The following is a 12,238-nucleotide window of genomic DNA, read 5'->3' on the forward strand; positions in this document are numbered from 1 at the left end:
TCCGCAGTTCACCAACTCTCCCACCATGATTGTGATGGTTGGTCTTCCTGCCCGTGGAAAGACCTACATCTCGAAGAAACTCACACGCTACCTCAACTGGATTGGCGTTCCCACCAAGGGTGAGAATTATTATTCATGGAAACATTATACAAACATTTCAATTGATCAAAGTACAAAATCTTCTCACACAATACAGTTTTTCTTGATTGCTGCTTAAACACATTTCTTGAAATTATGCTTCCTTTTCTCAAAACTCTAAACACAAATCCTTAACTTCTCACCTAATTCCCCAAACTTCCTATTTTCAGATCAAAATGAAGCTCTCCACTCAAAACCATTCAATTTTGCTGAAAAAGCTAACTTTGCCCTCAGACATTCAAGCACTCAAGAAAAAAAAAAAGGAATAAGTTGTTTTGCTTGTGGTTCCCTTTCAGTCAGTCACGTTCGACGTTACGTCAGAAGTGAACTGACGAATAGCCAGTTTTGAGTGGTAAAAAAAACAAGCCAATGGACATTGGCGAGTGAGATTTCCATCGTCAACCACTCCCTGTGAGACGGGTATGTAAGGAAGCGTGCTTTAACCACTCGTTCAAGCTTTCGCTTTGAAGCCAAGCGTTTCTCATGATTGTGCTCAGCAATCATCGTTCGAGTGTGTGCAACAAACATGGAAGAAGCTCTTCAGTGAGTGTGTGTGACGGCTCGTCAGCGATGGTCGCTTCTAAAAGAGCTTTCTCTGCATACATTGAAGTTCTCCTAAAATAGTATTTTGCACGCTGCAGACTTCCTGAGGTAGGTCTTGCAGCAACTGTTCCCCTGTGCGCTTCAGCACTAAGAGAGAGTTTTTTTCCCTAAAAGAGCAAGCGGACAGCGAGCGTCTTTTTAAAGACACCTCTCTCTCCATGCATTTCTGGATGTGGTCGTTTCCTGTCCTCATCTGATGGCCACGATTGCTGTCTCACATGCCTGGGTATAAGCTGAGATGGCGTTCTTGGGTGGTCATCATGAGAACGACGGTCGGCACGCTGGTCGCGACTAGCCTTTCTCTGTAAAAACAAAAAATGTCAAGGCTATTGGTAGATTTAGGCACTAGTATGTTTCTGTTGTACTCTTATTGGTCAATACAGGTCATTGCAGTCCGATATATTGAACTCTGTACATTTTTATTGGCAATATGGTCATTTTTGGCATTTTCAATGTTAATTGGGCAACTTTGGCTAAATGTTTTGGTTGTTTTCCCAAATTGAGTAGTCTTTAAAGAACATAAGTCTTAAAAGATGTATTTGTAATACCGAATAAAATCATAGCGCATTATTTCTTGCACTAAACAGTCACTGATGTGAACCTATTTTAACAGTGTTTAACGTTGGACAGTACCGAAGGGATGCCGTTCACACCTATAAGAGTTACGAATTCTTCCTCCCAGACAACGAAGAGGCCATGAAGATTCGCAAGTGAGAAACACTTTACACAACAGTGCTTCATTTAAGTAATATCACGTGAGAAAGAGTGCTGTTTCTCCAAAATTAATATTAAGTTCTTGTTTATGGAACTGTTGTATAAAAGCAATATCACACTCACAATTATGCTATTGTTCTGAATATTCACCATTACAGAACGAAAATATATTGATAAATATATTTATGGTGTAAATATACTGAAAAATATATGAAATAATGGTAACACTTTATTTTACAGTGTCCTTGTTACATATTTTACATGCACTTACCATAGTAAGAACAGTAAATTATGGATAATTACATGCAACTAACCCTCAACCAAATCCTACCCTAACCCTATAAGTACATGTAGTTGCTTGAATAATAATTCAAATATATAACTAGTATTGCAACACTGTAACAAGGACACCTTAAAATAAAGTGTAACGAAATAATATATTGTGTTAATATTTTTTGTGTTATATATTACAATATATTGAATTATACATAAGGAATTGACGCTTTTCATATATTGAAAAATATATTTACAATATATTCAGACTGTAGAATGTCATTAAGTGTACTTAGAAAACATGAGGAAAACAATTACCTTAAATTTCTCAAGGATGTTTTACTCAAAGTTGTAAAAATACAGAAAAGAGTGAAAAAAGTGCTAAGACAATGATAGACTGTGTATTTATTTCTATTTATTAAACTGAAACTAAATAAAATCATCTTCAAAAAGTGAATAGAAATGACTGCAATAGATTTATGCCACTTAAATAGAGCAACATGCAGCATATCATCAGTGTTTCTTGGTCTTCTGCTGGACTGAAGCTCAGGCTCTACTCTCCAGCTCAATGATGACCTACACAACTCACACTAACAGATCTCTCAAGATCTCAGCAGAGGAGGAGTAAACAACAAAAACAGCATTACCAGCTCCACTTATTACTAACAGTTTGACTTTATTTCTGTCAGACGTCTACAGAAGTTCTTATTGAGAATTAACAGAGGTTTAGATGTTGATGATTTAATGAAAATAAAAGAATTTTACCGTCACCATTATGGAGATCAGTGTTTGCTTTAGTTGGGCTCTTGACTTTATCATGTTAGTTTTTCTCTGGCTGCTGTAACTGTGTATTTAAGAAACAGTCGTTATGGCAAAAAAAGCAGTGAGAAATAATCAGTTGGGTACTTATTGATGAGGTCACAGTCATCATTAATTATACTGAGTCCCAGATCTCATCCCAAGATTTATTAACTTCTTTAACTTGATGCTTTTATTTTATTTTAAGTTTAATAAATAAAAATAAATGCGTAGTTTATCACTGTCCTGATTCTCTTTTGTATGTTTTTATATTAGAACCAGCTTTGGGTAAAACATCCTTGAGAAATTTAAGGCAATCGCTTTCGACGTACACTCGTCTAATGACATTTTGCTGTGTAAATATATTGTAAATATATTTAGCAATATATGGAAACAGGCAAATCCTTGTGCATTATTCAATAAATTGTAATATATAACACAGTATATTAACGCAATATATTATTTCATAATTTTTCTTGTATTTTTACACCATATAATATATTGATCATAAATATATGGAAATATACTTCCGTTCCTTAAAGGCAGGGTAGGTAAAAAATTTATAAAAAAACTTTCTTTCAAATTTGTTTAAACTTTATATATATATCAATGCATAATTAAAATCTAAGTACTCTGAAAAAGAAAGTATAAAAATCGAGTGTCTGTAGACCTCTCACGACTGTTTTAAAGACAGCTCATTATTTCCATTCACTCCACCCCCTCCCTTCTGGGCTCCTTCCAAAGCCACGCCCCCAAAACACATGAACGCGCGACTCCGACAGCTGAGCTGAAGACGCATTGTTTACCTGAGACGAGCGGAGAGGAAGGAGCGCAGTGCATGCAGTGACATCATGTCAGAATCACATGTAATAAAAAAATTGAACTTTATCAGAATATAAACAAATAAGATGTATTTTAGTACTCACTATCAAGCTAGCATATTGATATTGGTAAAGTTTAAAATATATATTTTTTGATTCGCTAACGAGCTAGTTATCTATAAGGCAAAGCTAAAAACAGGTTGCATGATACACGTTTTTCCATTACCATCATTTACACTGTGATGAAGATGAATTTCGTGTAAGATTCATAACATATATGGTGTTCTGCATGTAAGAGTTTCCATGATGAAAGCATTGTTGACTCTGATGAGGACTACACTCCAGAGACAAGTACCGCATCGTCGGTGCGAGGAACACAAAATAATAACACACACATACAACAAAGTATGTACGACACACACAGATACAAGATAAAGACATCAGTAAACATAGGTAGAGAATATAAAAACAAAACAAAGGCGAAAAAAACGTGCAGGTAAACTTCCAGGTGAACATGGTAAAAGAGTTAGACAGAGGCAAGGCCGCCTTAATGTACGGGCTTACCTGGGCTGAAGCCCAGGGGCCTCCCAAGTTCAGGGGCCTCCCATGTTCAGGTTCATGATGAGCTGAAAAGGTCATTTTGTTTTAACTTGTCAGATTTTGTCGCTGTATGTCGCTAGTCGCTTGTGGGCGTTGGTAGTGCTGTCGCTCTAATGTTATTGTTAAGGTGCGTTCACACCAAACGCGAATAGAGCGTCTGGCGCGAGTGATTTCAGTGTTGTAAAGACGCGTTTACGCGCGTCTAGAGGTCCCGCGGCGCGAATGAGGCGAGACTGCTCGTCTGGCCACATCTATACAAAACACCACCACAAGTGATATTATACAACTATATCATTTTAATTTGACTAGGAATTAGGCTCAAAAGAAACAGTATGCTGTTGGGAGAGTGTTTTTATATTACACACAGCAGTGTTCAGGGATTAAATCATTTACTAGATTAACGATCGATCAATCTACAAATTAAACTCACTCATACTGTCATGTCATCAATTACTAAAACGTCATCCGAATTTGACAAATAGGCTAATACATTTTCTTGTCCCTATAGTCAACATAATGCACTGTAAAATGAACTGCAGCAGTGCTAAACTTGCATCATAAAACTACAACACTCGAACTATAAATGTATGAATTAAACTCACTGAGACTGTCGACAGTTTCTTTTCCATGCATACATTTATTATATCCATGTTTGTGGTTAGTTACAGTAAATCATATAAAACAGTGAAATCGCCCTCGAACTCCTCTGTCTTGCCTGCACTGCACTCGAGAAGGTGACGGGAGCTGAGCTCCACTGAAAGGCTTCTTTCCTATTGGTCGTCGCTCGCGAAAATCGCTTCTCATTTGCATAAAGTTGAAATTTAGTTGCTGTGTGTGGTTGTTAAATAAAGTGTCTTGTGTTTATGTGCTCAGTGATATGTTAATAACAATATTAAAATGAAAAACAATATTTAAAAAAATCACTGTTGTAGGTCTCAAAAGAAACTAATGCATTTTGTGATGTAGATTACCTAGATAGGCTATTACACTTTTTTAAAATGAGACTCTTTAAATTGAGGGGATGGGGGGCCTACAAAACCTCTCAGCCCCGGGGCCTAACATTAGGTTAAGGCGGCTCTGGACAGAGGGTAAATATAGTTCTAAGAAAAGATCCTAGATGCGGAGTAAACTTAGGCCTACTATCTGTTAAACATGTATTTAGTTATCTAAAGCAAAATTATGCACAATTCAACACTATAGCTATCATCTTGAGCTAGACCAATAGATTATACTACGATAGATTATAGATTATCTCTACTACAGCTCGCTAAGTAATGTTATGTTAGCTAGCCTATATTATGCAGCTATGTGTGCTAATGACACATGCTTCATGAAAAAATAAACAAAAAAATATGTATGATCAAAATACAAAAAGAAAGATTTACCTGTCCAGCAGAAATAAAGCCATCGAGGAGTCACTTTTCAGCCCCTTGAGGTCCCTCAGTTCTCGCCATCGCTGGAAAGCCACGCCGATATTAACTCGCGTTTTATTTCTTTGTTTATCCAAAGACTTTTTGTTCAATGCCTTTTCTTGTACTGTTACTGTCTTCCTTTTTTTGCCTGGTTTGCCTTCACTAACTGCATAGGCCGGTACTGTGAATTTTGCTTGCTCTTTCTCTGCCATTGTTTTGGTATTCCTAGGTGCCTCTTGAATTCCTCAAATCAAACGGGTACGCGCAAGTGGGCATGTTCTGTGTGGCAAATGGGTGGTTGCCATGGTTGCGAGAGAGTGACAGCCGCCTAAGCCAATCCTATGTTTCGTCCCGAATGGAAATAATGAGCTGTGTTTAATACAGATTAAACGGTCTAGAGTCAATCAATTGTTATACTCTTTTTATCAGAGTTCTTACATTTTAATTATGCATTGATATATATATAAAGTTTAAACAAATTTGGAAGAAAGTTTTTAATACATTTTTGACCTACCCTGCCTTTAAGGGACGCGCTGCTGTAATTCGGTCGTAGGCCAGAGTTAAATAAAAATGAAGTTTACATTGAGTAACTTACATTTTAGACACAACTTTGCCTGTAAATGTGTCTATTGTCTATTTGTAATGATACTGTGACGGACTCACTCATAAAAACTGCTCCAGCAGCAAGTAACTGTCAGTAACCTACAGAAAGTGTCTGCCCCTTGTAGTGAGTAAGGCATAGGGAGGCTCATTTGCGATTGAAATCCGCCCTATATCAGTACTCATTGAACACCACATGGATAATCTTGAGCACCAGAACTAACAAATGATATTGTACATATATGTTTTGTGTGTGTGTGTGTGTGTGTTTGTTATTGTATTTTTGTTTTCTTTTTCTTGTAAATTGTGTGCTTTAGAGCGTGTGCACTGGCGGCGTTGAAAGACGTCTGTTGTTACTTCACTCAGGATCATGGACAAGTTGCAGTAAGTGACAAGCACACACACACACTCATCTGAACACGGACAATAGTTACGTTTCTACTGATCTTGATTCATTTAGAAGAGCTGTGATTAGAAACTTAACCTTTTCTGTTTCTGAACAATTAGCAGCTGGTAAGGCCATAAGTATTATCACAGTAGTTTCTGATTAATGCGTAATGTTTTATACACAACCAGCCAAAAAGTTTGAAATAATCAACATTTTTAAAATGTTTTTGAGTGTTTTGTGCTCACCGAGGCTGTTTATTTTATTATAAACATAGTCAAAATAGTAATATTGTGAATATTATTTAAATTTAAAATAACTAACATATATATTGTGGCGGAAAAATTAACTTTAATTATGGTGAGGCTGAAATTGAAAAAGCAAATAATCATAGTGTCTTTATAAGCTTTAAAGGGATAGTTCACTTTGAAATTAATTTTTGGTATGTTTTAGCTTACCTCAAGGGCATCCAAGATGTAGGTGTCTTTTTTTCCGCAAGTACTTACAATTTTGATATTTTTAGGTCAAACCGTTCTTGTCTGTCAGTCATATAATGCAGGTCTATGGTCACTGTCTCAAAGAGCATGCACAGAGTCCAAATTAAAACAATTCCCCATCGTCCAAATGAAACAATTCCCCATCGTAAGTACACATTGATGGCCTAAGACATGAAACGAGCGGTTTGTGTGAGAAAACGAACAGTATTTATATCGTTTTTACCTCTTATACACAGCCATGTCCAAGTGATCTGATCTGACGTGTACGCAGACTGGTGCATAGACATATATACACTAGATGTCGCCTTGTCTACGGCAGTTCATTGGAACGAATGTCTTTAAGGCGACATCTAGTGTATATATCTATGCACCAGTCTGCGTACACGTCAGATCAGATCACTTGGACATGGCTGCGTATAAGAGGTAAAAACGATATAAATACTGTTCGTTTTCTCACACAAACCGCTCGTTTCGTGTCTTGGGCCATCAATGTGTACTTACGATGGGGAATTGTTTAATTTGGACTCTGTGCATGCTCTTTGAGACAGTGACCATAGACCTGCATTATATGACTGACAGACAAGAACGGTTTGACCTAAAAATATCAAAATCGAAACTACTGCGGAAAAAAAGACACCTACATCTTGGATGCCCTTGAGGTAAGCTAAAACATACCAAAAATTAATTTCAAAGTGAACTATCCCTTTAATCTTGCAAGAAGAGCTTTAGTTGCTTTCCAGCTAAAGCAAACACTGATCACCATAACGGTGAATGTAAAATTATATTATTTTCAATAAATCATCTATATCGATTTTCTAAGTACACTCAACTAATTACATTTTACAGTGTAAATATATTGTAAATAAATTTTTCAATATATGTAAAGCGGCAATTCCTTATGTATTATTCAATATATTGTAATATATAACACATTATAGTCAAGTCAAGTCACCTATAAAGGTAATTATAAACATTAATTAGTTTAATAAATTAATTAAAGGACATAAATAATTATATAGGGCTTTTTACAATACAGATTGTTTCAAAGCAGCTTTACAGAGATAACAAGAAAATATTGCAACAACGTTTGTGTCTTGAAGAAAATAGCATCAAAGTCCAGCTTAAGTAAGATAGATCAGTGATGGTTAATTTTTGTTGTAAAAAAAAGTTATTAATTTAGTTCATATATAGCCGCTCTGGAGACAACCGTGATGTCATTGTCCGGCTCAGTTCAGTTCTCATGTGTTAATGCAGGCAGATAAATATTATTGTTGAAGATTAAACTAAATGTCCCCAGCTAAGCAAGCTGAAAGCAAAAGGCGAAAAAGGCGACAGTGGCAAGGAACCAAAAGAAAAGCAGTCAGGATCTGGTGTGACTTGTAAATGAATTTGCTCCTGTTGTAACCGATGTGGTCTGTATGTTAATGAAGTTCACACCCACTCCCAGTCTACAAGTGATGACCATTTGCTTAGGATGTGCTTCACTCAAATGTTGCAATGACTTCTCTATGATAATCAAGCCAGTTTTGGAAATGAAATTTCTTACAGGTGTTTGATGCGACCAACACAACAAGAGAACGTAGAGAGATGATTCTCACCTTTGCTAAAGAGAACGGCTATAAAGTGAGTGAAACAGGTGAATTGATGAGTCAATATTCATCAAAATGAATACTTCATCTTTAGAAATGGATTAAAAAATATCTCTTCAATATATCATTTTTAAATTGAAATTAAATTATCCTTCTTGTAGGTCTTTTTTATTGAGTCTCTTTGTGATGACCCAGAAATCATTGCAGAAAACATCAAGGTAATAAGATTTATTTCATGATGTGTTTAAAATATATATTTATTTCTTATTTCTATATATTTATACTTTATTATATAGACAGTAGAACATTTATAGTTAAAAGTTAAACAGGCTCTTTGATGAATAGCAGCTATTGAGTAAAGTAACGTTAGAGAAGGCTCTGATGATGATGATGATATCTAACAATGCACATACTTCAAAAAATATAACGAGTAAAGAAGGCATTACTACTAATTACCATAGTTAATGTTTTTCACAGTCAGTATTGATAACTGTAACATTCTTTTTTTCGTTGTTTCAAGTTTCAGTTTGTTTTAAATAACAAACCTGTTCACCCGAAGAAAAACTCGAAGTGCTATTATAAGACATCCTGTCATAGCTTTTTGGTACATAACGACTACCGTAGATGCAACGCGCATTTGAAAAAGTGAGGCGCTGGAGAGCATTATTCGTTTGAATGCAAAATACATTTTCACCACTAGATGGGAGAAATTCCTACACAATGTCCCTTTAAGGATTATTGATCTATGTGTATTAATGTATTGACTGAGTTGCTTTTCACTGAGGTGCATAATTATTCACCTATTATCTGGTAGTTTCTTGACAGTCTGTAGGAGTTTGTCTGTATTGGAATATTGTACTGTATTGTTCACACTCTACATCCTGTAAAAGCTTTGTTTTCTGTGTGTATCTGCAGCAAGTGAAGCTGAGCAGTCCTGATTACGCTGACTGTGATAAAGAGGAGGCAGTGGCGGACTTCCTCAAGAGAATAGACTGCTACAAACTCGCATATGTTCCGTTAGATGATGACAAAGACAGGTGAAACACTGTCACCCACACTGTTAGACTTTACCAGGCTTTTTTACTGTAAAATACTGGCAACACACTATAACTGTAAAATGCACTAAATCAAAACTCGCGTTAACTAATTTCATTTGCAGAAACCAACTGTCTTAAATTGACCAACTGTCATTTAAATGTATTAACTAATATATATAATGCACTTATAATGTGAGCAAAGTATTACTGTGAACGTATTTCATTTGAGACCACTAAAAAAAATGCAACATGCAGCATAACGTTTATAGATCTTCTCCTGGACTGAAGCACAGGCTCTACTCTTCAGCACAACACAATCTTCAGCACTACTCTAAACTAGCAACAGTTTTATAACTTACTTGTTAAGTATTACTGTTAAAATACATTTCGTGGGAGTGTCTTTTTATCTTGCACTGTTAACCCTTTCAACCCCACAGGAAAATCCACACTACAGAGAGTAAAAAGTAACATTGACGCAGTGTTGCGGTGAGATAACTCAGTGAATATGTAGGTGGTTGTTGAGCATTAGTGTTGTAGTTCCTGTGTTTCTATTTTTTCTGTTCTTGTTTCTCTGTTCTTCAGTGATTCTGCTTATCAGGTGTTCGTCAGTGTTTGAATTCACTCACTTCTTTTCATTCACTCTCACAAGTGCACTATATTAGTGAACTATAGGGAATAGTGAATGAGGGTATAGGGTGTGATTTGGACACACAGCCTCTGAATGTCGACTTTGAGCGCTGTCAATTCACAGTATATTCCTGTAGACTATTTTCTCGAAAACGACCAATATTACCCAGAATGCATTGTTTTCTATGGGCTGAGTTTCCCGATAACGTTTTCTCTTAGCGCGCTACGAAGACTCTTAAGGTATAACTTAACTAAAGGTATACCATTTCTAGGCGTGTTCCCCAAACTATACCTTAGAAAGCTGCTTAAGATATACCCTCTTACGTGCGACGTTACCCGGTGCTGTCCGTGGCGATGGTGCTGAATTGGTTGATATCGACGGCTCGAGAATCAATTATTCTCTCGTGCAACAGTGATAAGGTAAAGCTAAGAGTGGTCCAGACCAACCTTCCGAACGTATGGCTTACAGAAGGTACTTAACTAAGAACGTTTCGGGAAACACGTATTAACGATAAGGTACAGCTTAAGGTGTAACTTAAGAACGACGTAGCGTTAAGAAGGTTTCGGGAAACCCAGCCATGGTATATTACCGTTGTAAAGGAAAATGGCATGATACTGTAAGGCTTTTGCCATTTTTTACAGCAAGGGTTAACAGTGCAGAACGAATTTGACCAACATCTGTTGTTTGACATGATTGTACTGGAAGTCCTCATCATTACTGCCCTGTCTCTGTGTGTCCACAGGAACCTGTCATACATTAAGATCTTTAACGTGGGCAGCAGGTACCTGGTGAATCAGGTTCAGGATCATATTCAGAGCAGGATCGTCTACTACCTGATGAACATCCATGTCACGCCTCGCACTATCTACCTCTGTCGTCATGGAGAGAGTGAACTCAACATTTTGGGGCGTATCGGAGGTGATTCCGGTCTCTCTACACAAGGAAAGAAGGTTAGCGTAAATCTTATCTAAAATCTAAAATAATGGAAAGAGTGTTGAGCAGGACTTTCAGGCTTTGAATGAATCCTGGATTGATGATGATTTAAGTAATTATTATTAATGTTTATTATAACCGAACCACAATTCTTTGATAAGGGGACATTTACTAGATCATTACTGTTGTGTCTGCAGAGTTATTGTGTAGCCACTAGATGGCAGTGGAAGAAAGGTAAAGAAGAAGAGTAGTAAAGAGAAGGGAGAAAATCCACACTCGTGTCTGTGCTCATAGATATCATATAATAAACGCTAGATGTCTCGTGCGCGCTGCTGGCCAATGGAGGTCGACGTCCGCACGTGGCGGCCATCTTGCACTAGTTTAATGGTGCATGCACTTTTAAATAACCATAACTTGCTCAATTTTCTACCGATTTTCAAACGGTTTGGTTTGTTATAAACGTCAGAGATGTAGTTATGACACTACATAAATACACTGCATATATATGAATAATTATAACATACATCAGGGGTCGGCAAGAAACTTTGGCCGCGGGCCAATATTTTTTTTAGCCAGTAGATGGCGGGCCAGCTACACAGAGTAGGCCTATGGATACAAATTAAATACTTTTATATAGGCCTATAATCGCGGAATATGATGGGTCCGTCACCGTCCGTGGATCAAAACTACTTGTTTTTCCATTATTTATTTCCTGAACTAAAATGAAAAAACGAATAACAATGGGTTTTCTGATTTTCTGATTGTGCTCAGATCAAAAATAGAAAAAAATAATTACTGGATTAGACAAATTTTAATTTTGATTTTTAATTTAACACCTTAGGCATAGATCAAGGAAATCATTTTAAACAGATCAAGTAGGCCTACTATTGTGGTAACAGATTACAGCCATTTTAATAAAGGTGTGAATAGCAATCATACTCATTCGCTTACAGTCCGACTTTTGAACTTTATTCCTTTTTTTTTGTATTATTATTTATTCGGGACACACACATACACACCTAAGGTTTAAGGAGTTCTGCGCGGGACTGTTTTTTTTCTGTCCCGCTCCCACAAGGTTCTATTCAGCAACCGCTTAAAATACACTCAGTGTTCACCCGCTTTATTTCCCGACCTGACGGTTCCGCAAAATTTAGATCTCGTTTCCATAATCTCACATTCAAATGTCTCTAACGGCAAGAATGAGATTAAG

At 36.7% G+C, this 12,238-nt stretch overlaps 1 protein-coding gene across 1 annotated transcript in view; it reads left to right on the top strand.

Moving 5' to 3' along the window:
- LOC309481198 (6-phosphofructo-2-kinase/fructose-2,6-bisphosphatase) overlaps positions 1 to 12,238 on the top strand; it is a 30,016-nt gene that overhangs the window by 1,066 nt on the left and 16,712 nt on the right. The window contains exons 2-8 of the mRNA XM_082146027.1: positions 1 to 119; positions 1,355 to 1,451; positions 6,277 to 6,343; positions 8,390 to 8,464; positions 8,592 to 8,648; positions 9,346 to 9,467; positions 10,838 to 11,045. The exon at positions 1 to 119 is cut by the window's left edge and continues 7 nt beyond it. Coding sequence (XP_082002153.1) covers positions 1 to 119; positions 1,355 to 1,451; positions 6,277 to 6,343; positions 8,390 to 8,464; positions 8,592 to 8,648; positions 9,346 to 9,467; positions 10,838 to 11,045 — 745 coding nt within the window. The remainder of the gene's footprint in view (positions 120 to 1,354; positions 1,452 to 6,276; positions 6,344 to 8,389; positions 8,465 to 8,591; positions 8,649 to 9,345; positions 9,468 to 10,837; positions 11,046 to 12,238) is intronic.

Source organism: Leuciscus leuciscus (genome assembly GCF_965113295.1).
Source record: "Leuciscus leuciscus genome assembly, chromosome: 18".
NCBI classification, from domain to species: Eukaryota; Metazoa; Chordata; class Actinopteri; order Cypriniformes; family Leuciscidae; genus Leuciscus; species Leuciscus leuciscus.